Source organism: Coturnix japonica, chromosome 17 (genome assembly GCF_054131305.1).
Source record: "Coturnix japonica strain WE chromosome 17, WE-NBRP24, whole genome shotgun sequence".
Lineage (NCBI taxonomy): Eukaryota > Metazoa > Chordata > Aves > Galliformes > Phasianidae > Coturnix > Coturnix japonica.
Genome location: NC_140679.1, coordinates 16177713 through 16201129, shown reverse-complemented (window position 1 = coordinate 16201129; position 23417 = coordinate 16177713). Strand labels below are relative to the sequence as shown.

The following is a 23417-nucleotide window of genomic DNA, read 5'->3' as shown; positions in this document are numbered from 1 at the left end:
AGCCAATTAGTGCTGGGGGTGATGGATGGCTCAGCCCCATCCTCGTGACACCCGTCCCTGGGATGCTCCCACCTCGAGGGCAGGACTCGGCTCTCGGTGCTGCTGGGCTCCCCCCAGCCCTGCCCGGCTGATCCCGCAGAGCTGCTCCGTCACACCGGGCGGTTCCGAGCAGCGCGGGCTGTGACACGGATCTGATTATGGCAGAAGTGGGTCTCGGGGTCCCTGCTCTGTTCGTAATGAAGTGTAAGCCTAGAAAAACATGTTGCCAATTACGCTTCAATTGAACCCAGATAAAGGCCCAGAAAAGACAGAGTCTGGACTGAGAATTCCTTTCTAATGGAGAAGTGTTCTGTGGCAGGGCCAGGATCTGCTTGGTTCAGGCTCGGTGTGATGTGAGCAAGGGCCCGAAGTAACTGATCTCTGGATCCCATTTACACAGTTTCTTTGGTGGAAAGATTATTAATCTCTCACAAACACAAGTTTATGGGAAATTTACTTTGGAGACGAATGTCTTTGTGACTGAAATTACTTTGGAAAGGGGTGGAGCGGGTCTCAAAATCACCAGTGATGCAGCTTCAATTCTTCTGGCTACGCGGCCCTTTGAACCTTGAAATACCAGCTCACAACTTTTACAGTCACTCCTTCAAGTGACACCTCCAACAGAACGGCTGCTTTGCTCTGCTTGGGTTTGGGTTGTAGATCATGGTTGGGGCTGAACAAAGGGGTGCGGGGCTGCGCTGTGCCCCAGGGCTGAGGGCAGCGGCTGCTCAGGATGGTGTAGGGCTGCAGATATGGGGCCACGTGGGCACAGAGGGGGGAACCGGGTGGTGGGATCCCGTCGCCCCTGCAGAAAGCTTTGGGAAAGCCACGTTTTGCCTGATCTCAGCTCCGATTATTATTTTTTTTCTTTTTTTTTTTCCCTTTTTCTTTCAAAATAAAAGGCATTAGTTTTGTACTGCAAAGCTCTGCTCAGGTTCCCTCCCTCCTCTCCGCTCTCTCCCACATGCCCACAGCTTCGTTGCCTTTGGGGATTTCAGCTGTGCAGGGCTCTGCCAAACAGACTCCCACCTCCTCCGTGCAAGCTGAGGGAAAGCGAGGTGCTCTGTGGGCTGCGGGTCAAAGTTCCCGGTGCTGTGGGATAAGGCAGACAGAAACAGCTCAGCCCTGTGCCATAAAACCCAGTGCTGGGGGGGGGTCGGCCTGGATACCCTGGCGGTGCCACGAGTGGGAACCTGGGGATGCTCTGAGCGTGGTGGGGGCTGAGCTCACGGCAGAACCCCACGGGACACCCCTACAGGGACATGTCCCCACGCACCGTCACCGCTGCCCCTTTGGGCATCGCCCTCCAACCCCGGAGGAGCCTCTTCCATCCGATCCATAATTCTCCCACCCGCCGGCACCGCGCAGCCGTGTGTGCGTGTGGGGCTGGATGTTGATTTTTCCCTGAAACAACTCAGGGCTTTATCAGTCCCATCTCTTTCCCACGGTTTTCTGTTGCCAGTGAGGTCACCGGTCCCTTTAAACTGGGGCTGAGGCCAATGTGCGGCGGGTGGAAGGGGGGGCCGCGGGCAGGGGGGCGGCGGGCAGGGGGGGACATGAGACGGTTCACACAGACTGTTCCTTTTACAGGAAGACTTGGGATTGCGACCAGCGAGCGGGAGGAGGCGGGGGGGCCTGGGAACCTGGGAGCGCCGGCGCGGCCGCGTAATCCGTCACTCCTGGGAGATGTCTCATTAACCCATTAACCAGGGAGGCTGGGGACGTGCTGGGAGCAGAGCGAGGCGGCAGCCGGGGGTGTGAAAGGCAGAGCGGGGCCAGGGGAGGAGCCGGGGAGCAGACGGGGCGAGCTCCGCGCTCAGCCCGCAGCGGGACCGCGCAGCGCTCCGACACGCGTGGGGCTCCGGACAGGCGTGGGGCTCCGCAGAGCCCTCAGCCCCGCGCCCTCCTCCTTGGCTGAGCCGCTCCCGGTCAGGATGAAGCGTCTGTGCGAGGAGAGCTCGTCGGACACCGAGTCGGACGGCACCATCGACGTGGGCAAAGAGGAGGAGTACAGGTGGGGAGCGCTCCGCGTCGTCCCCAGGGATAAACGACGCCGGGTGGGAGCTCGGCGGTGCCGGGGGGTGGGGGAGAGCGGGAGGCAGCCCCGCTATGGGGTGAGGGCACCCCGGGTTCGGGCTCCGGCGTCCCTCAGTGCCCCGGAGCGGTGACCCGACAGCTCCGGGATCGCGGGGGGAGCGGGGAGGGTTCGCGTGAGAAACGCTTCTCCTCTGCCGAGGCGTTTGTCATGCACCAGCTGCGGCTTTGATCTCGTCTGAAAGGCAGCTCGGGCGGTGAGGGGTGCCCAGTTCTCAGCGTGTGTTTTCAGGATGGCAATTTGCAGGCTCCATCGTTCCTCCTCCCTCCTGCAGCCCGAGCTGCAGCTCCCTCTGCTCGGAGGGGCGCTGAAGACAGGACCCGTGCGTGCTCGCGGGGTGCAGCCGTTCTCCCAGGGCTTGCAATGCTCCCCGAGCTCTGCTCTGCTGGCCCAGGGCATCCCCCACCACTGCCCACCGATTGCGGGCCCGGTGGGCTCCGGGCACTGGGGATGAAGGAAGGGCTCTGTTAGTTGCTCCCATCCAAAATTCAGCTCCTTCTGAACTCGTTTTGGCAGCCAAGTGTCCACTTTGCAGCCAGGGAGGCCCCAGGTGATTTAACTCCCTTTTTGAGGAGCTGCCCTGCCTGGTGCCGGGCTCAGGTTCTCACAAACTGATTCGGTTTGGGGCAGTTGGGCACAACCAGCCCAACGCGACCTGCACGTGTTCCCCAAACTCTCACAACGTTCCCAGTGCACCAGCATTTCACCCACCTTTCTGCTGCTGTGAAACACCTCCCGGCTCCTCCCGGCACCGTGTACCCCAGAGTGGAGCAATTGTCCTGTTTGTTTCACCGACTACAACAATGGAGTTTTGATCTCTGTCTATTCATATTCCCAAGTGAGACACAGAGCAGTGCTGTGGTACGGAGGTGTTTGTGTTGGTTTGCACTGCAGCTCGAGTCACGCAAACACACACACACAGCAGAGAGAACCATCCCCACACCACGGAGCAGCGCAGTTCAGTGGGGCAATGGGGTCAGGCAGAACCAACCGCTCCTGGGTGGGGCGGAGGGAGGGAGACGGCGTCTGGACCGGGATCGGGCTCCGTGGGGGTGGTTTGGGAGAACCAGTTCCCCGGAGCCCAGGGTGAGTCACTGCGGGCGGGCGCTGTGTCCGCTGTGTGTGGTGTGTGTGTGGTGTGCTACAGCTCGGGGTCACTGCAGCGCTGCAGGACACAGCTCGGGTTTGCTTTGCTTTTTGTCTGGAAAAAGCAGTTGAAAGATCAACGCTGCAAGTTAAAGAATCGAGCGAGGAGCAGCGCAGACATGGGAGCCAGCAGAGTTCAGTTGTTGGTTCACATCTGTCAGTCGAACGTTTCTGAGATGCATCCAGCAGAGAGTTCTGCTGATCCCACATCTGGAGCTCACACAGAGCGCTGTGCTCGGACAGCTCTGCAAAGAGCCATTCAGAGCTGTGCTGAGGGTGCAGGCTGCATTCCTGCACTGCAGGGTCAGCTCGGGGCCGTCCCCTGCACCCGTTCCCACCCCACCCGTTCCCACCCCTCATCCCTGGCACATTTCTGTATGCGGACGGCGCGTGTTTACTCTTGCAAAGCCACCTCTGCCTGCACAAAGCCCACCCGGGGACACAACAGGCTCAGACACGAGGCCAGAAGGTTTGTGCTTGGGGATGAGAGGCCCCGGCCCCAGAGCTGCTTTTCCAGCCCCGTGGAGACACGAAAGGTGCAAGGAGATGTGCCGGGCAGCAGCTGGTGCAGAAACCTGCCCTGGAGTGCTGAGGGCTCCCAGGGGGACAGTGGGATTCAGCCTGTGCCTTGCCTGGCTCCTGTCCTCAGTTCCTGAGCTCTGTGTTGTGGGTAACGCTGAGATGAGAACCACAGAAAACATTATTCTGGTTTGGGGGGGAGGAACTGCAGATGGCAAATGTGTGTAAAACATATGTGCCGCTGAGGCCTGCCTCCAGCTGCTGCAAGCAGTTCTCCCTCTTCTTCCTTCCCAGCCACGTTCCCAGGTCTGTGTCTCCCACCACAACGTCGCAGATACAAGCCAGGAAGAAGCGCAGAGGGGTGAGTTCTGTGCTGTGCCGGTGGCACGTCCTCGCCCTGGGACACAGTGGGGTCACCCAAACTGGCTCTGCCTCATCCCCTGCAGAACCTCCCTCAGCCAAGGGGGAGTTTTAGCAGAGATCTGGCCTCAAATTGTGTAGAAGGGGCTGGGGCTGTGGGGAGGGGGTGGGCTTCACACCTCGTGAGCTCTGCTTTGCTCTGCTTTGCTCGGCTTTTCCACTGAAAGCATTCACTTACGTGGCCCAGCGCTGCTTTCAGCCTGCTGTGAGGGCTCCAAATCTGGGAGACACACCAGGGCTGAGTGTGTTTCTCCTCCTGCAGATCATTGAGAAGCGGCGCCGCGATCGCATTAACAGCAGCCTGTCGGAGCTGCGGCGCCTGGTGCCCACCGCCTTCGAGAAGCAGGTGGGTACCTGGAGCAGCAGGGCTGTGCTCGGTCCTCACTGCAGGGAATGCACCCAGAGGTGGGTGTCTGAGTGCTGTGGTTTTCAGGAGGGTTTAGGGAGGAGGGTACCAGGCAAAGCTCAGCTCGTGAGAGGCACAACGCCCTGGGCCATGACATGACAAGTTTCTTCCTCCTTTTTCTCCTGCTCCCAACACAGGGCTCATCCAAGCTGGAGAAGGCAGAAATTCTACAGATGACGGTGGATCACTTAAAAATGCTCCACGCCACTGGAGGAGCAGGTAAGAGCCACCCTGTAAGTGCATGGGCGAGGTTCTGCTATCCCAGACCCACAGGGATGGTGCTGCTGTCCTCATTGCACGCCCTGGTGAAGCTCCCAGCCAGATTTGCACTCCCAGAAATGGAGCTCGCTTCCAGAAAAAAATGACATTAAGCTCCTTCCCTCCTCCCTGAGTTACATTTCCTGTGGAGGCTGAGTTCTGCTTGGGGACTCTGCAAATAAACAAGGCTTTTTCCCCTTTCTGTTCTTGCTTTTTGTCTCTTGGATGTTATAAGAGGAGAGGGGGAGCCCTGTGCAAAATGCAACAAAGGTCTCATTTGTACTGAGAGCTCAGCACAGACCCTCTGTCCTGTTCCAGTTAACAGGATGGGGATCACAGCTCCAGTAAAGAAGCCTCTGGCTTTGCTTACCACCCACTTTTGGCTTTCTGAGGACAGTGCTGGCATCCAGGCTTTGCTTCAGAGCTGTAACTCGGTCTGGAACATTTGTTTAGATATTCAGTTTGACTGCACTGCAACAAAGGGCTGCATTGTCCCCAGAGACCCCGGCAAGCAGAGTGGTCCAGTGCTCCACTGCTCTGTGACATTCTCTGCTTTGTTGCTGACTGTCTCACCAAGCTACGAGGAGGGAGCAGGAGCTGAAAAATCAGCCATTGTGTTTTATCTTATTGGTTTTCATGTGGCTCTGAGCTTTCCCAGCCCAGTGTCCCCGGTTCAGCCATTCCTTCACTGGGAGGTCAGTGTAAGGGAGGTGTCAAGGGCTGAAGTCACTGGGACTCAGGCAGAGGAACGTGGCACTGTGATGGAGATGCGCTGCCATAGAGAGGATCCCAGCACACCCCCAGCTTTCTGTACATCCCCAGCAGCCAAAACTCACAGAGCCCAAAAGAAAAGCTGCCATCTTCCCTGAGTGCAGTTAATGAACCTTCTCGCTCGTCCCACATGCTAACGGGTTCATGACCTGGCAGTCCTGTCCCACCGAGATACGCAGTGCTGTTGTCACACACATGGACACCCTCTTGGCTGTCTGCTGCAGGGCAAAACACGGCAGCAAAGCGCCTCGAGTGAAACCTATGGCATGGCACAGAGGGTGGGGGGGCCATGTGAGCTCCTGCCCAGTGCACAGCCCGACCATCCCCGTGTCCCCGCAGGGTTCCTGGACGCTCGTGCTCTGGCCGTGGACTACAGGAGCATCGGCTTTCGCGAGTGCCTCACCGAGGTGGTGCGGTACCTGGGCGTCCTGGAGGGACAGAGCAGCGCCGACCCCATCCGCCTGCGGCTCCTCTCCCACCTCAACAACTACGTGGCCGAAATGGAGCCGTCCCCGGCGGCCGCCTCGCTGCTCCCGGTGCAGACGTGGCCGTGGTCCTTCCTGCACAGCCCGCTGCCGGTGCCTCGCCGGGAAGCAGCTCCCGCTCCTCTCCTTGTGACTGCGTCCTATCCACGTCTCACCGCCAGGCCGGCCCCGCTGCGCCGCGTCCCCGCCGACGTGCTGCCGTCACAGCGGGGCCCCCTGCCCGGCAGGATGGCTTCATCCACCCGCAGGGCTCGAGCTGCCCCCTCGGCTTCCACCGCGGCGGCCGCACCTCGGCTGCCATCTCCATCGGGGGCACCGAGGGGCGGCTCAGCCAAGGGCAGCCCCATCTCCGCTCTGCTCTTCTCTCCCGCTGGTGTCCCTCTGCCTGCAGCCTACGCTGCGCCCGCAGCGCTGGGAGCTGCGCAGGGACCCGCGCTCAGGGTGGGGGCAGCCCGGCTGTGCCGCTCCTGGGCCACTGAGATCGGCGCCTTCTGAGCCCCCAGCGCCCCCTGCCCATGGGCTGCAGAGCGGAGCCAGACAACCGGGCGCCCCTCCTGTTTGCGGAAGCCAAGGACCCATCCAGAAGATCCTCTTTGCTGTCCCCCCACCCCGCTCCTCACGCTGCCTTCCTCACTTCACCGTCGCTCATCCTTTGCAGTGCCCACAAGTGTCAGCTCCATCTGCTTCCATGCGTTCTCTGGGATGGGGGGCACTGCAGACCCCGGCCCTCTGGCAGAGCCCAGTACCGTTCTTTGCTGCCTTATCTCCTTGGGGACTTGGAGCTCATGGATGGACTCACTCGGGCTGTGTTCCCCAACTGCAGCACCCAATTCCAGGGTCCTGGGATGGGTCTTGCTGCTCCCAGCACTGCTCTTCCTTGATGCAGCCCAACTCATCCCACTCACAGCAGAGCACTGTTGGGCTCCAACAGCCCTCAGCCCACAGCCAGGTGAGAGGAGGTGAGACACCGGATTTCAAAGGACCCTGCGTGGAGGGGGTGACTCTGACACCGACGTGAGAAGAGCAGCCCTTCACTCTGCCCATCACCCTGCAGGAGCCGTCTCACCTCTTTCCCCCATTGAGAGCACAGCGTTTCAGACCAGCATTCCAAGTGCCTCCCCGTTTTCTCTTGGCCTTTCTCCTCCCGCATGTTTTCTCTCTCCAGCACCGTGTCATGGTCTCGTGTTTCTCACCCCTGGTTCTGGACCAAAACCCATGGCTGCTGCACTGCTGTGTGTCCACAGATGCTGGGCTGCGTTCCTGCAGAGCACGTGATGTGTGCAGCCCTGCTGCTTGGAGAGAGAGTCTTCCTGGTTGTTCTGGTGAATGCCGCTGCACTTAGTGTACAGAAATGCCTCTGCTGCTCCTCCTCACCCCCGGTCCCCAGTGCCAGAAGCAGCCAGGAACACTTTCCTTCGCTGTAAAGCCAGAGGAGGCCGTGGCCCCGGCTGTCCTGTGCTGCTCAGTGTGCCAGAGCGGCAGCAAACAGCCCAGCCTCCCTCTGTTAGAGTCACAGCTGTGACATCCAGCAAAGGTGGTAAATAAAGTCTTTCCAGCCCCTGTTGGTGTGAGATGCAGTGTTGGTGTGCAGCTGTTCTGCCAGTCTGGATGCTGGGATGACTGCTGGCGTTGCAGCACATGAGCTTTGTTGAGGTGTAGTGTAAGGGAACATCCCCAGCAGGAACGCTGCTTGTGGTGGCTGCTCCCGTGACTTCTTACTTTGCAAACCACTGCATGAGCTGAGATCAGCAGGGATCTCATGGCTCTCACCCTGAGGTTGGCAATAATCCATGGCTTGAGCACAGCTCGTTTCATTTAGCTCCCAGCATCCACAGAAATGCCTTGGGACGCGCTGAGACCAGTCCAGCCAGACTGCGGGGCTGCCCTGTGTCTGCTGACCCTCTGTGAGCAGAACCAGAGTCACCTCTCGGCTCCGGGCTGTGGGAAGAGCTGAGAGCAGCCCCTGTTCAGCGGGGAGGATCCTCAGCGATCCCGGCCGTGAAAGAGGCTGCGAGAATTTCCCGGGGAACGGTGAAAATTCAACTTCCTTTCCCATAACTCGTTCTCGCTCCAAAACGCCTTTCCAAACCGCCCATAAATCCTCGCCTTAAGTGCCGTGTTGGGAATTGCTGGAAGGGAGCAACTGCAGCTGCGAGGAGGAAGGCAGCATCCGTCTGGAGTCAGAGGGAGCGATAATGGGGCCATTGAGCGCAGCCAGCCCCGGTGCCCGGCAGCCCAGACGCGGTGGGAGGTGGCGGGGGGGTCCAGCCCCGCATGGCTCGTTTTGGGGCGGCTGTTCACCCACAGCCCCGCGGGGGTAAAAGCAAAGCGGGGACTGCGGGAACCGCTTCCTGCGTGCCGGGATCAGGCGGTGGGAGGGCAGCGCTCCAGCCCCGCGGGGTTTTCCCCCCGCAGCAGCGTTTCGGTCGCAGTGGAGGGTGAGGGATGGAGCTTCTTTTCCCAGGGTTTTTCTAAGATCAAACATCTCCGGTAACACATCCCGGCAACGTTTGATCTGCCCTGTAGGGGAAATCCCCAAAGTCCCCCGAGCATCCTCGTTCTTCGGGCTACAAACACCATGAGCAGCCCGAGGGGACGCAGGGCTGTGCCTGCTGCGGTGCGGACGGGGCTGTGGGCGGCACTCAGCGATGCTCAGCCCCTCACGGTGCCGGTTTCCCGTCCGTTCCGTCCCGCCGTGTCTCGGTGCGGTTCCGCCGCCCTCTGCCGGTCCCTCCCGCAGCGGAGCAGCCCCGATCCGGACGCCCCGGTCTCGGTCCTCCCAGCCGCAGGGCGGCGCTGTAGCGGATGTGGCGCCGCAGGGGCCGCTCCCTCCGTCCCGCCGCACGCGGCCCCGCACGGACCGGGCCGGATATAAAGGGCAGCGCGGTGTGAGCCGCCCCTTCTGTGCCCGCCGGGCCGCAGCGCGTGAGTGGGGCCGGGCACCGGGACGGGGCGGGGAGCGGGGCACGGAGCGGGGCACGGAGCGGGGCACGGAGCGGGGCACGGAGCGGGGCAGGGCGGCTGCGGCACGGTCCGGTCCGATCCCGGCTGCCGCGTGGGGCTGCGGCCCGTCGGGGCCGGTTGTGGGGCTGAGCCTCGCGGGGACGGGGCGGTTTGAAGCTCCGGGTTGGGGCGGGTTGTGGGTGTCGGAGGCCGCGGGTTGTGGCTCTATGGCCAAACAGCCTGAAAACGGCCCGTGCGGGGCCCGGAGCTCCGCGCTGTGAGCCGGGCCGGGCTGTGAGCGGGGCTCGGTCCGCCCTGACGGAGGTTCTTCTCTCTCTCTCTCTCCCCGCAGACGCCCCCATCCACGCCGAGCGGTCCGGGCATGAACGCGGCGGGCGGCAGTTACCCCATGGCCTCGCTGTACGTGGGCGACCTGCACCCCGACGTGACCGAGGCCATGTTGTACGAGAAGTTCAGCCCCGCGGGGCCCGTGCTGTCCATCCGCGTGTGCCGCGATATGATCACACGCCGCTCCCTCGGATACGCCTACGTCAACTTCCAGCAGCCGGCGGACGGTACGTGGAGCAGCCGGGGGGCTCCGAGCCGTGTCCTCCCTTCTTGGCGTTCACCCGCTGTGTCTGTGCCTCTCAAACAGCCTCACGGCTCTCAGACATTCAAACACAGTTTATCAGGATCTCCACCTGCTCGGGGGTGCCCCCCCAAAGCACTGGAGGTGCCAGCTGTTCTGTGTACCTGGCACAGCTGGCTAATGAGCCCCAGTTGGCTGCTTTCTGCCCTCACCCTCTGGCTGCTCACCTGCTTCCCTTCACACCTGGGAGGGCTGATGGCTGCTGTATGACAATCTGCAGTGCTGTTCTTGAGCAGCTCATTGTGCAATGCACTGTGCTGCCTCCTGTGCAGGGTCCGTGCTGCTTTACTCTGGCCAGATTGTTTCTAGTAGTTCCATTTGGCACCTGATTCAGTAGATGCTCCAGTGCTAAAGCAGTTGGAAGCATGAAAGATGGGACAGAAAAGGTCTTTGTGAATGTGTTTTTTTTTTTTTTCTGGAAGAAAAGTAGGTCAGTATTTTCTGCCCTTGTTCTGAGAGCCTTTACTTGTTGCCTGGTGCACATTTACTGCTCTTTGCTGTGATTTAGCAGTCTCTATATATAGACATCTCCAGAACAGACAGGATTCAAAATCAGTTCATAACAGCCCAGACTTGACCAGCCAGTAACCTCTCCCGTAGCCTGTGATTGGCCATCCTGCCTTTGAGTTTTACAGAGAGCAGATAGCAGACTTCCACAGGGTAATAAATACTTTGCCTTCAGGTCACAGCCTTCACAGTGTGTAGAAATGTCATCACAGAGCTGTGCTCCTGCAAGCCAGCAGAGCCTCTGAGCTCTCAGCTGATTTGATGTGAGCTGATGGTGACTGTACCGTCCTGGTTGCTGTCCTCTTTCCCGGTTCAGAATGCCTTCTGTGTTCTTAGAGTAGAGAAGACCCCTATCATGTAGGTGTAGGTGTGATGTTAAAAGGGAAGAGTAGCTAGTTGTAAATGCTTATGGTATCAGGAAAAACTCCCAAACAAATAGGAAGACAGCTGGTCTCCCCATGTGTTTCAAGGTAAACTTTTATGGTAATAAATAGGCATGAGTTTAGAGGGATGTTGCATCATTCTGGGCTCTTGGAGAAGCAGCAGACATTTTAGGAAGCCCCAGCACATGAAGTGATACTTTGACAGAGTAACTGGTGTCCTGTTACCGGTAGGTCTTACAAGGTCAAGTGACTTAAACCTTATCTTTGAGTTACTATTGGGAGGGAGGGAGAAATCCGCAAACTCTTCTGCCTCCACAAAGAGATCTGGGTCAGAAAGGTCCTTCCTGATGTAGTGAACAGCAGCATGAAAAGGGATAGTTTGTATTTCCTGGATACCTTTAGTGGAAGTAGGAGCACTTTGTAAATCTGAAGAGTTGTCAGATCCTATTAACCTTTGGGTGGGAAATAGGATTCTCTCCTTACTGTCTAGAGGAGCTGAGCTGTTTACAAGTCAGGTAGCAGCCAGAACGTTGCTGTCCTTTAGGGCTACCAGGAGATCACTGTAATCGTATCCTGAATTTCTGTGTTTCCAGAACTCCTGCATCTAAACTGGTTCAGGGCTTGCATTTTTCTTGTTTTTTCACAGCTGATGGTGTGATGCTTTACCCTGAAGGGGTTATTTTTGGACATGCATTGCTTGATGGTCTGCAGGGAGGTTATTTTTAGTGAAAATGAGCTCTGCTGCCTTCAGTTGAGGTTTGGTGCATGGTGAGCAGTGAATGCTCAGTGCTGGGTCTGTCCTGTTCTGATGGGCAGGTTAAGGAAACGCTTTGAAGTTTTGGCTGGTTCAGACTTTGCCATGGTTGTTAATATTTATTCTTCTTAACTGTAAGTGGAAAGAAAACAAACACATTTCATTTGGGAGGGGGAAAAAAAAAGCTGTTTCCTTTTAAATGTGCTCCTCATGCAGTTCAGTTGTGTTCCCGGGTTTTATAACATTGACAGTTATGACAACTCAGATAATCATGGAGAGAAACTTCAATGTGGCCATAGAGATAAGCTGTTCTGGCAGTACAGAGAACAGTGCGTGTTTCCCAAGCCAAGAAGGAACCCGGGGCTGGGATTAGATAACTGTCTCTAAGCAAAGAGGTGCAGAAGGGTATAGATAAACTTGTCCTTCCTTCTTAAAGGAGAGATGGCAGAGTAAGAAAGGCATGCAGTGTAAAGCATGTGTGGAGTTAAAAGGAAGGAGTGGTTAGGTACATAAGCTTCATTGCTAGCAACATTTTGTTATACTTCAGTGATGAAGGGATTGAAAGGGACAGGCATCAAGTATGTTGGTTAACCTTGCTAGTTTTAAGTGGCTAAATTTGCACTGTTTTTGTTGTCAGGTCTTTATTACCCTGTGACACAATCAAGAGCACAGAGGTCTGCAGAGCAGCTGATAAAACTCCTTGTGCTGAGGTTCATGGGAGTGAATCCTGGTGCACGGTATCTCTTTATGCTGCTCAGTCACAGTGGCCAGTTCCAGTATTGTGTTAGCTCTGTGTCATGGAGCCTAGCCTGTGAGACTAATTACTTTGAGGCCTAAGGCAAGCTGCAAGAGATGCTCATATATTGGTTTTCCCTGTCCAAAAGGCACTTAGGAAAGGTTAGGAAATCTGCCTGGGGCTTTTTTGCACCACTGCTAACAAGAAGCGTTTTAGCATTTGAGTGTATTTCAAGCAGAGTATAATACTGCTGTGGAATGCTGGATGGCTACTTAGATCAGTGCCATAGCATCTGCTTATGTATGTGCTTAGAAAGCTTGAAAGAACCAGGAGTCGGTTCATAGCTTGCCTATCTCAGTAGCTGCTGCGCAGCATTTCACAGTTCCCTCTGGTTTCTTGCCACTGCTTCATCTGCTTGGCACCTTTCAGCAGGAGCTCTGTTTCTGCTGCAGATGGTATATACAACTCGTTTGTGTCCTTGCCAACACATGCTTCTGGAGGACCTCTCCTTGCTATAAATAAACACTGCCAAATTTGACGACCTGCACCAAGTTGCCTGCTGAAGTGCCTACCAGGAGCTGGCCATGGAGACAGCCACAGGATTGCATTGATTCAGAGTAGCAGCTGAGGAGTCATTTTAGCATAGCAGTTAATTGGATGTAATGCTTTTAAATAGCTATTGGAGCAAACAGAGCACTAGCATGTAAAATTTTCCTCTCGAGATGGTTTTTGTCTTTTTAATTCTATGAGTCTCTCTGCTTCAGTAACGAGATCCAGTAACGAGTCTTCAAAGCATGTGGGAAAACTCTTAGGAAACTTTCATGCAGTAATTCAAACTGATTTTGAGGCAGGCAGTGCAGGAGAATTCTGTAGGCAGCGCCCCACTGAGGATTCTAGAGGGAGTGCTGTGCAATGCTGTGTAGCTACTCGGCACTAGCAGGGTATCACTTGAAAGGAGAAGGTGTTTGTGTTGGCATTTTGGTTGAATTTGCTGCCCTGAAATGATATCAGTATGACCGAGTGATGGTGGTGTGGAAGAATCGAGCCAAAGAAATTTGGAAAACTTGGGTTCTGCCCTGTTAATGTTCCTCGGTTTTAATGCATATCCATCCCTTTCTTTCCCTGCCTCATGTTGGGAATTAAGTCTCTCTTTCTCTGCTGACTCCATGTTAGGAGTGATTCCTGGCACGGAAGAGTCACAAGCATCTGAATTTTATGAACAAGATCTTAATGAGTGTACGTAATGATCCTTTTAATACATCAGTAGGCAGCAGAAATAGAATCATGACGAGGGGGTTCGGTGTGGGCTAGGATGGCAGTGCTGAGGCTTTAAAGTTGAGGTAAACACTTCCCTGTTCATCAGGTTGGATATCTGGGCTTTTTTCTCAGTGTTTTCTCTGTTCTTACCGTTGCCTTTAGACTGAGAAAACTGGGAATCATTTTTTGACCACTAACTGTAGGGGCCGAGTTGTGTCCTTCCCTGCCAGCTGTTTGTTTGTGTGCATTCTCCATCTCTGACCTGACAGAGGAGTGATTGTTTTCTCTTGATAGAAATGAGTACGAGTAGATGAGAGCTTCCTGTGTCTTTCCCTTCCTTTGATTTCAGCCATTTAACTTTATAATAATGAGTAATATAACTAAGTACTTGGGCATTCATTTTTCTGTGACTCTTAAAACATTATAATGCCAGTTCATAATATATTGTTGAATCTGTTATGTTCTTAAGCATGTTTAGTAACTGTCTTGCAAAGACCTCCCTTGAAACATGAAGTTAAACAGAAAGTAATCTTTGGAATTGATAGTCCATGTTATTGCCCCAAATATCTCTGTAATTTTATTTAAGTTATCACTCATGTGATGGAAACCTTTATGCTTTAACAAGCCATACAAACCTGTTCTGTGCTTCTCTTGCAGCTGAGCGTGCTCTAGACACCATGAACTTTGATGTGATCAAAGGAAAACCCATTCGCATCATGTGGTCTCAGAGGGACCCCTCATTGAGGAAGTCAGGGGTTGGGAACGTCTTCATTAAGAACCTGGACAAATCCATTGATAACAAGGCACTTTATGACACGTTCTCAGCGTTTGGGAATATTTTGTCCTGCAAGGTGAGATGTTACTTTGTCCCATTCTACTGTAGTGGTGATGTGATCAGACACATCCAGTGTAGGAAGCAGAAGTGGCACCTGTCACCAAGTGGGGAGGGGTGTCTCTTGAAGGCAGAGCTGACCAAAAGGTCAGGGATTGCTGAAGTTATGTCAGGTTTGGCCATGAAATGTGCCAGTCTGAAACACAGCCATCTTACTCACTTTGACCCTCAGCAGTAACCTGTTCTTGTGTGCTGACATTGTGTCAGAGTGTGACAAAGGAGAAGGTGTGTGTTCTGAGATCTGACAATTTGGTTTCCTTCTACGTCTAGGTGGTGTGTGATGAGAATGGCTCTAAGGGCTACGCATTTGTGCACTTTGAGACCCAGGATGCTGCAGATAGAGCCATCGAGAAGATGAACGGCATGCTGCTAAACGACCGCAAAGTGTGAGTGTCACAGCCAGCAGCAGCAGCGATCGCATGAACCGTGATGCATCTCGGTATTAACAGGGACACACAAGGTTCTCCTGGCCCAAGCCTTGGCCTGCTACCTCTCCACTACAGGGCTGGTGAGTGACCCTGCCCAAGCCACGGCCTGCTCCCCTTCCATTGCAGGGCTGGTGGTTTCCCTAACCAAGCCTCGATTTACTCCCTGTCTGCAAGTGGGCTGGGTGGGTGTCTGGCCAGAACTCTTCACTGCAGAGCTGGGTGGGCATCCTAGGCTGCTGCTTTTCACCATAGGACAGGTGACTTTTCTGGTTGGTCTGCAGCCTGTTTGTCCTTCTGTTCTCATGGCACCTTTTCTTCTCCCTGTGTCTGGCTCCTTCTACAAACTCATTTTTTTCACCTCACTGCAAGTTACATGCTGTTTTTCCATATTTGAAAACAAGTTCCTTACTGTAATCTTCATTCTTTCATGCAGATTTGTTGGGAGATTTAAGTCTCGTAAAGAGCGGGAGGCTGAGCTGGGAGCCAAGGCAAAGGAATTCACCAATGTGTATATTAAGAACTTTGGGGATGACATGGATGATGAAAGACTAAAGGAACTCTTCAGTAAATATGGTAAATACAGAAACTCTTAATGAGACTGTCAGTTTCATGACCTGTGCTAATTTAACAGCACTGCTACCATCTGCTGGGGTCACTTTGAGGCTGATGAATTGGATGAGTTAAGGTGTGGGTAGTAATTCTGTCAAACATTGGACAGGAAGCAGAGGGTGGCCTGCAGATGAGTGAGAGGAGGAGGCCAGGGTGATCATGTGGAGCTTAATAGTCTTGAAATAGTCTTACATTATATTTTACTAACCCTGTCCCTTGGTAACAGGTAAGACTCTGAGTGTTAAAGTGATGACAGACCCCACTGGAAAGTCCAAAGGCTTTGGCTTTGTAAGCTTTGAAAAGCATGAAGATGCTAACAAGGTATGACCAAGTGTTAATGCTGCTTGGGTGTCTTTGAAGAAGAATTTACTTGGCTTACTATAGAATCAGGTTGAGATAAATTTCTGCCTCAGATGTAACCTCTTCTGGATGTGGAGGCTTTGAAGCCGTTTGCACGTCACTACGTTGTTACCTTACTTCAGGATTAAGCTGACATTTCTCAGATTTCTAGATGCACACAGCATACAGTTGTGTGATCAGAACATTAATTGCTGAAGAAATGCTCTGATGGACGGCTTAGGGAGTGAATGTTTTTGGAGTAGAGTTTTTTGAGCACTGTGTTTGTTATTATTTGATGCTAACTACAAGAAGGGTGGGGATGAATCCACAAGTTTCTGTTGTTAGTCCAGCAATGGTAAGGTTGTCAGCAAGGTCTCTCCTGATTAGTTTATTGGCTAACAAACAGGGAGACACAAGGTGAGCTTTGGGCAGCCAAGTTCTTAACAGGATCGGCTGCTCTTGTTTCAGCACCTGACAGTTTTCTTTGACCCCTCTGTCCAGGCAGTAGAAGAAATGAATGGGAAGGATATCAATGGGAAAATGGTGTTTGTAGGCCGAGCACAGAAGAAGGTGGAGCGCCAGGCAGAGCTGAAAAGGAGATTTGAACAGCTAAAACAAGAGAGAATCAGCCGGTATCAGGTGAATAGACTGTCCCTTTTCTGAATTTAGGTACATTTCCCATCTGCTGGTAGACTTAAAAGGCATTGAGGCAATTGTTGTCCTGTGATATATCCTGAGAGTTCAAACTTTAAGGGTTGACCCCATGGTATTTGGAGGCAAAGGAGACATCTGTACATGTCAGAATTGTGTCATACCAGAGATTGCATCTGAATCTTTCCCACTCCTTGCGATGTAGTGCTGGACTGGGGACACATGATGCAACAAGAAAGCAGAGGAAATCCAGACAGGCTCTTTCACTGCACTGGGGTTTGTCTCTACACCTCTGCAACATCTATTGCCATCAGTCTTGGTGGTATGACAGTAATGTCCTGCTAATTTAAGAGGTTTTGTACAGATGACAGCTTTGGCAGATGGATGCTGACAATTGATGTGCTGAAGATTCTGTTTATTACTGTAGGTTCCTTAATTACCTTACTGTTCTCTACCTTTTAGGGAGTTAACCTGTACATTAAAAACCTAGATGACACTATAGATGATGAAAAACTGAGGAAGGAATTCTCACCTTTTGGGTCAATAACAAGTGCAAAGGTATTGTGGGGCTTGGGGATTTTTGGATTTTAAGGCCTGAAGAAGGGATTGTTACTTGACAAAGAACTGGGGGTCAGTGTGTGTATTCCCAGATTGGTGCAGTCATATGAATTTGGGTCTAGTAAATAGGCAGCTTTTCTTGGGTCTCATCATGATTTTACTGATAACTTGCTTGACTCCTCATCAGAAGTGGGGAGCAAGAGGTGGAAAACATGCCATATCCAGCTTCTTAGCAAGCAGGCATTTCTCCATGTATGATTAGAGGCTGCACCTAATCTTTCCCATTCTTTGCTGCGTAGTGTGAGCCTGGGGACGCATGGTGCTGACAGAAAAGCAGAGTAAATCCAGACAAGTGGTTCTTCATTGACTAATTGTCTCTACGCCTCTGCAACAGTTCTGTCTTGAAATCTGATATTTTTCTACAGTGAAAAATAGAGATTCTGAACTGTTCCTGAAATGTTGCTCCACTGGCAATTGGTCTTTACTGCAGGTGATGCTAGAAGATGGACGGAGCAAAGGATTTGGCTTTGTCTGCTTTTCCTCTCCAGAGGAAGCTACAAAAGCTGTGACAGAGATGAATGGTCGAATAGTGGGCTCAAAGCCACTCTATGTTGCACTTGCACAAAGGAAAGAAGAGCGAAAGGCTCACCTAACTAATCAGTACATGCAGCGCATTGCTGGGATGAGAGCCTTGCCAGCCAACACAATCATTAATCAGTTCCAGCCTGCTGCTGGTGGTTATTTCATGCCTGCTGTGCCCCAGGTAAGCTGAGCTAAAGTTAGTGAGGTTTTATGAACATTTTAACTGTGCTTGGGTGTTGAGTTGTTCAGCTGCATTCATCCTATTGAGTCTTTCTTATGCCCATAAGCAAGCAGCTCCTAATGGGGAGTGCAGTCAGTGGAGTTAATTGTAATGTTCCTACTGCATGCTCTCGTAATTGGAACTAGGTGTTGAGTCTGGGGGAAAAGCTGCCAAAACATGTTGTAAACAGTGCTTGTTGTTCACTTAGATGTTGCCTTTGAACTTGTTTGGTCTCCCTCCAGGCTCAGAGCAGACCCACTTACTATGCACCCAATCAGATGGCGCAGATGAGACCCAACCCACGCTGGCAGCAAGGAGGAAGACCTCAAGGTGATCACGCTAGAGACTGATTTGGTTGTATGGCCCTCTGGGTTGTACTTTCTGACAAGAACAATGCATGCTTTCCTTTCTGTGCACGACTTTGGCTTGCATCCTGGAGCTGAGTATCCTGACTTGCCAGTCAGTTCTGGTTTGAGATGTCCTCTCATTTCTTCCATCAGGCTTCCAGGGAATGCCAAATGCCATGCGCCAGTCCGGACCACGGCCTGCGCTGCGCCATCTGGCCCCTGCTGGCACTGCTCCTGCCTCTCGTGGCCTCCCTGTTTCTGCCCAGCGAGTTGGTAAGCTGTGTCATGGTTTTGTTAACCTGAGACAAGCTGTCTGCCTCCCAGGCTCTGCTCCTCAGTTGTGGGGGATGAGATGCTATTGAGACTTGACTTTTACTTCCAAAGGTGGTTGTCAGAAACAGATAACCAAAGGCCACCTGGAGTGAGGGGCAGAGACAGCAGTGCAGGTCTGGGGGCAGTTGGTGCTACAGCAGCAGAAATCCAGATGGGTTACTTTCCATTTGCTTGGAATTCATCTCTATAGCAACATTTACTGCTCTAAATAAGACTGTAGGTTATGGGTTTTGTTCTTGAGGCATTCAAATTTTATGTTAGGGAGTAACTAGAAAATACCTTAAATGCAGAATGTAGAATAATTCTTTTCTGGAATATCCAGTTGTAATTTGGAGACCAGTTCCTAAGCAAATATTGGCCTGTGCAGAGCATAGTTTGAATTTAGCAGTAATTAAGATACCTCAGGTTACTTGCTGCACATTCCTATGGTGGTTTTGATCCTGCTCTCTTCTCTTGCAGGTGTTACCACTGCAGGACAGAACTTGGCTCCTCGTCCACCTGTGGCTGCTCCTGCTCCCAGAGCAGTTCCCCCTTATAAATATGCCTCAAGTGTCCGCAGCCCACACCCACCTGTACAGCCTTTGCAGGTAACACAAGGATCTGTGCCTGAAGCAGCTGCAGGCCAACAGGTTTGACATGCAGCTGAAGAGTTTTTGCAGAAACAGCACAGCATCTATTTTTGCATCCTCCTGTCTGCCCTTCTATAGGCACCTCAGCCTGCAGTACACGTGCAGGGACAGGAGCCACTAACAGCCTCCATGCTGGCTGCTGCCCCTCCCCAGGAGCAGAAACAGATGCTGGGTAAGTGAAACTCAGGTTCTTCCAGATTGCATTTTACTTTGGGAATGTCCTGAGGTTTCATTGACAGCTTCTAAATTAAAACTGCTGTCTGAAATCCTTTTTTTTTTTTCTAGGAGAACGTTTGTTCCCTCTTATTCAAGCTATGCACCCCAGCCTTGCAGGGAAGATCACAGGAATGCTGCTGGAGATTGACAACTCGGAGCTGCTGCACATGTTGGAGTCTCCAGAGTCCCTCCGCTCAAAGGTAAAGCCGGCCCGTTCCCTTGTAGGCCAAACTGTGTGTCCCTTTGGTTGGGAGAGAATTCTTACTGGCTCATCTTCTTGCCCGCAGGTGGAGGAGGCTGTTGCAGTGCTGCAGGCTCACCAAGCCAAGAAAGAAGCTGCCCAGAAGGTGGGTGTGGTTGCTGCTACCTCTTAAGCCAGGAGGGCAGGTGAGTGTCTCAGTGCTCAGCTTCAATTCAAAGCTTCCAGGTTTGGTAAATAAAACCAGGCAGTTACTGGGCGTTGTTGGTGTGGGAGCTTGTCTGAGTGGAGCCAGTTCTTCAGAACATCTTCCTCCTTTCCCTGCAGGATGCAATGAAGCCAAACAGCCCCTGTCACAGCCCCTGTCACAGCCCCTGTCACAGCCAGCGGCTGGAGGAGGCTGCAGCCCTGCAGGACTCGATGCCACGCGCCGTATCACGTAGTTCTATTGCATTTTGTAATTAACCCTTGGGATCTCACCGAGCGACTCTGGCTGCCCAAAGCCTGGATGGAGTCTGTGAGCTTTTCCTTTGTGAGCAGAGTTTAAGTCTTTTCTATGCAGGACTTTGAAGGTTTCTGGTTGACAAAAGCATTTTGTGGTTTTGGTTTTAACGGCCCATGTTGGAGAGTTCTGGAAAATCGTTTGGCAATGGAGGAATAAAAACTTTCTCAGCGTTTGTCACGTTTCTCTTTAGTTTTGTCACTTTGGGCTGGTTCGGGGGTTCGTCCCTCCCCGCCGCCAGGGGGCGCTGCCGGGGCGGCGCTGGGCGGAAGGGCGGGATATGCCCGAACTTCCGGGGTGGGGCGGCAAGATGGCGGCCACCAAGAGGGTGCTGTACGTGGGTGAGTGGGGCGGGCGGCGGGGAGGCGAGAGGGGCCGTAACGGTGTTGTGGGCCATAATGCTGTGTGTCCGTAACGCTGTGTGTCCGTAACGCTGTGTGTCCGTAACGCTGTGTGTCCGTAACGCTGTGTGTCCGTAACGCTGTGTGTCCGTAACGCTGTGTGCCGCAGGCGGGCTGGCGGAGGAGGTGGACGAGAAGGTGCTGCACGCCGCCTTCATCCCGTTCGGCGACATCACCGACATCCAGATCCCGCTGGACTACGAGACCGGTGCGTGGCGGGGCGGGGACCGGGATGTGACCGGCCTGTAACCGGGCTGTAACCGGTGTAACCGGGCTGTGACCGGGCTGTAACTGCTGTGACCGGGCTGTGACCGGGCTGTTTGCTGGCAGAGAAGCACCGCGGATTCGCCTTCGTGGAGTTCGAGCTGGCGGAGGTGAGGGGGTGGGGGTCGGGGTGTGAGTGTCTCCCGTTGGGGCATTGGGGCCTTTAGAGGCAGAGGGCGCCGTGTGTGTAACGGAGCCTGTCGCTCTTCACGCAGGATGCGGCTGCGGCCATTGACAACATGGTACGAGTCACACAATCACAGAGTCCTGGAGCCCTGCCCTGCCCTGTCCCCGGGGCTCAGCCCTGCCCGGACACTTGGTGTTTCTGTGCTGGTGACGCTGCAGACCTGCTGATCCCGGAGCTGTGATGCCGGCCCTGCTTTGCTGGTGCTGTTGGTGCTGCCTGTGGCTCAGTGCAGCTCCTGAACTGCGTGTAGTGCTCAGAAAAAAAACAGCCCCGTTCTCTGCAGAGGGGACACAGTGAGTTTTTACCTTGTGGTGGGTTTTGTGCTTTTTTGTCCTCTGTAGAATGAGTCTGAGCTCTTTGGTCGGACGATTCGAGTGAACTTGGCCAAACCAATGCGAATTAAAGAAGGATCGTCTCGGCCGGGTAAGTTGGTACCCCTCACCTGGGGGAGCTGCTGGCTCTGTCCCTGTGTCCCCATGATGTGGGGTGACCACATGCAGTTCTGGGGGTGGTTGGGCCAGCAGCACCCTGGGTTACAGTCCTGCTGCTTCTGGAGCTGTGCTGAGTCCAGAGTCGTGTATGGCCCTGGGCTCAGCGCCCTGCTCTCATCCTGCCCTCCCTTGCTGCAGTGTGGTCAGATGATGAGTGGCTGAAGAGGTTCTCAGGAAAGACCCTGGAGGAGAACGCAGAGGAAGGAGGAACAGAGGCACCCAAACCAGAGACACAGGAGGTAGGGATGGATGGAGCTGGTTGTGTCCTGCTGAGTGCCTTGGAATGGGGAATGGCCACATGGGGAACTGGGTGCTGTCAGCTTTGAGAGCCAGGAGTGAGCTGTGGCCCTGTCAGTCCCTGTGCTCCCAAAAGCTCCGTGAGCCCATAGGGAGCCGTGTGTTTCAGCTGCACCCTGCAGCAGCCCCCAGGCTGTGAGAAGCCTCCTGTTGCTTCATGCTGCCTCCAGGGACTTCTGGAGCTGGATCTGCTGCTGGCACTGTGCTGCAGGCTGGGGTCAGCCTGGCCATTGGGTGGCAGAGCTGAGCAGTGGCAGCATAGTGTACCTTCTCCTCGCATAGGGTGAGCCTCCTGCCAAGAAGTCCCGGGCCAACCCCCAAGTTTACATGGACATCAAGATTGGCAACAAACCTGCAGGGCGGCTCAAGATCCTGCTGCGCTCCGACGTGGTGCCCATGACTGTAGGTGAGCAGCGCTGCTGTCACTGTGGCCCACAGGCTGCAGTGCTGTGCTCACCTCTGCCCTTTGCCTTGAACAGAAAACTTCCGCTGCCTCTGCACCCAGGAGAAAGGCTTTGGCTTCAAGGGGAGCAGCTTCCACCGCATCATCCCCCAGTTCATGTGCCAGGCTGGGGACTTCACCAACCACAACGGCACCGGAGGAAAATCCATCTATGGGAAGAAGTTTGATGATGAAAACTTCATCCTGAAGCACACGGGACCAGGTAGGGTGGGGTTTGTGGGGCACCTCGAGCTGCTCTGACCACACAGCAGCAGCCCCAGGGCCGGTCTGTGTTGGTGCAGCACCTGGAGCAGACTGCAGTGTGCCCACAGCATTCAGTGGGCAGAAATGCTGCCCCCTATTTCTACCCCCACGCTGTTAATTTCCAGTCTCATATCATGGAGAATTTCAAAGCTGCTTTTCTGTTGGGCTTTATGGCAGGAGCAGTGCAGTCTAACTGTGAGCATTGGAAAGGTGGCAGAAAGCAAGCAGGCTGATCTCCAAAGCTTTGCTGTTGCTACAGTTAAAAATAGATTAATGCTCTCTACCACTTCACTCTGTTCATACCCGGAGGTGTTTCTTGGCATCATCAACTTCCCGCAGTTCCAATATTCAGAGACTCTCTTAAAGCCAGCAGTGTCTGCTCAGCCCGGGGGGGGGGGTTAGTTAATTATTGGCGTTGCTCCCAGTAATGCTGCCCTGTTTGGTCCCAGGGTTGCTGTCCATGGCAAACTCCGGCCCGAACACCAACGGCTCACAGTTCTTCATCACTTGTGATAAAACCGACTGGCTGGACGGGAAGCACGTGGTGTTTGGGGAGGTGACAGAGGGCATGGACGTGGTGCGGCAGATTGAGGTTGGTGCTGGGGTGAGGGGGGCTGTGTGTGCCCACCCCCCACCACCATCTTTAAGCCTTCATTCCCCTTCTGCAGGCTCAGGGCACCAAGGATGGGAAGCCAAAGCAGAAGGTGATAATCTCCGACTGTGGGGAGTGTGTGTGACTGCAGCAGTGACCCAGCTGTCCCTGCAAGGGTTGGTCCCCACGCCTGCAGCAGTGCTGTGCAGTGAGCGGGCAGGTGGCTGCTGCAGGTACATGGTGTGTGCGCTGCCCGGTGCTGCCAGTGTCTGCCACGCGCTGGGTAAAGACTTGTTATGTTTGGCAGAAATAATAAAACCTGGTTTTATAAGAACGAAGGGCCTGCCCCGGCTGCTGGGCTCTCGCTGGGTGAAGATGCTCTTTGAATCTCAAGTTTTGGAGGACTCCTATGCAGACATTCCCTGCAAGCACTGACCAGGTGCATTGCACCCATTACTGCGTCCTGAGCTGCTTTGTGTTGCCTTCATCAGCACATGGATCCTTTCAGGCTGGTTTTACCGCAGGCAGCAGGAGCTGGTTGTTCTTTTTTTGCTGCTCTCCATCCGTGGGATTTGGGTTGGTTTATTGCATTCATTCTCTTTGTTT

The 23417-nt window shown here is 53.9% G+C and overlaps 3 protein-coding genes and 2 non-coding genes across 7 annotated transcripts; all 5 read left to right on the top strand.

The window, feature by feature from the left end:
• The first annotated feature begins 1835 nt into the window (after positions 1-1835).
• HEYL (hes related family bHLH transcription factor with YRPW motif like) lies at positions 1836-7699 on the top strand. The gene is made up of 5 exons (XM_015883734.3): positions 1836-2053; positions 4094-4160; positions 4482-4565; positions 4763-4844; positions 5994-7699. The coding sequence occupies exons 1-5, from the start codon at positions 1974-1976 to the stop codon at positions 6632-6634; spliced, it is 954 nt and encodes a 317-aa protein (XP_015739220.1). The 5' UTR covers positions 1836-1973; the 3' UTR covers positions 6635-7699.
• Positions 7700-9406: 1707 nt separating this feature from the next.
• PABPC4 (poly(A) binding protein cytoplasmic 4) lies at positions 9407-20048 on the top strand. Its single transcript, XM_015883687.2, has 15 exons — positions 9407-9657; positions 14026-14219; positions 14531-14646; positions 15122-15261; positions 15524-15618; positions 16138-16275; positions 16750-16845; positions 17336-17608; positions 17890-17977; positions 18148-18267; positions 18787-18914; positions 19035-19128; positions 19242-19372; positions 19460-19559; positions 19699-20048. The coding sequence occupies exons 1-14, from the start codon at positions 9465-9467 to the stop codon at positions 19544-19546; spliced, it is 1893 nt and encodes a 630-aa protein (XP_015739173.2). The 5' UTR covers positions 9407-9464; the 3' UTR covers positions 19547-19559; positions 19699-20048.
• Positions 16460-16590, top strand: LOC116654357 (small nucleolar RNA SNORA55). Its single transcript, XR_004309553.1, has one exon. It is a non-coding gene; the product is annotated as a small nucleolar RNA SNORA55 (small nucleolar RNA).
• Positions 17113-17241, top strand: LOC116654358 (small nucleolar RNA SNORA55). The gene has a single exon (XR_004309554.1). It is a non-coding gene; the product is annotated as a small nucleolar RNA SNORA55 (small nucleolar RNA).
• PPIE (peptidylprolyl isomerase E) lies at positions 19990-23145 on the top strand. Of its 3 annotated transcripts, none has more exons than XM_015883690.3 (10): positions 20168-20214; positions 20384-20482; positions 20605-20648; positions 20754-20780; positions 21067-21148; positions 21355-21455; positions 21796-21919; positions 21993-22178; positions 22669-22811; positions 22888-23145. In XM_015883690.3, exons 1-10 carry the CDS (start codon positions 20184-20186, stop codon positions 22954-22956), a joined length of 906 nt encoding a protein of 301 aa, XP_015739176.2. In that variant the 5' UTR covers positions 20168-20183; the 3' UTR covers positions 22957-23145. The 3 variants fall into 3 exon arrangements, with proteins under 3 accessions (XP_015739175.2, XP_015739176.2, XP_085374703.1); XM_085518577.1 differs by having other exon boundaries at positions 20754-20925; XM_015883689.3 differs by lacking the exons at positions 20605-20648; positions 20754-20780 and having other exon boundaries at positions 19990-20214.
• The last annotated feature ends 272 nt before the right edge of the window (positions 23146-23417 follow it).

Excerpts from the sequence above, each read along its gene's own strand:
- HEYL (XM_015883734.3), top strand. The coding sequence starts at position 1,974 with ATGAAGCGTCTGTGCGAGGAGAGCTCGTCGGACACCGAGTCGGACGGC. Across the intron at positions 4,161-4,481 it reads CCAGGAAGAAGCGCAGAGGG|ATCATTGAGAAGCGGCGCCG; the intron begins GTGAGTTCTGTG and ends CTCCTCCTGCAG. Across the intron at positions 4,845-5,993 it reads CCACGCCACTGGAGGAGCAG|GGTTCCTGGACGCTCGTGCT; the intron begins GTAAGAGCCACC and ends GTGTCCCCGCAG.
- PABPC4 (XM_015883687.2), top strand. The coding sequence starts at position 9,465 with ATGAACGCGGCGGGCGGCAGTTACCCCATGGCCTCGCTGTACGTGGGC. Across the intron at positions 15,619-16,137 it reads AGCATGAAGATGCTAACAAG|GCAGTAGAAGAAATGAATGG; the intron begins GTATGACCAAGT and ends CCCTCTGTCCAG. Across the intron at positions 16,846-17,335 it reads GGTCAATAACAAGTGCAAAG|GTGATGCTAGAAGATGGACG; the intron begins GTATTGTGGGGC and ends TCTTTACTGCAG.
- PPIE (XM_015883689.3), top strand. The coding sequence starts at position 19,990 with ATGTTGGAGAGTTCTGGAAAATCGTTTGGCAATGGAGGAATAAAAACT. Across the intron at positions 20,483-21,066 it reads CCCGCTGGACTACGAGACCG|AATGAGTCTGAGCTCTTTGG; the intron begins GTGCGTGGCGGG and ends TGTCCTCTGTAG. Across the intron at positions 22,812-22,887 it reads ACGTGGTGCGGCAGATTGAG|GCTCAGGGCACCAAGGATGG; the intron begins GTTGGTGCTGGG and ends CCCCTTCTGCAG.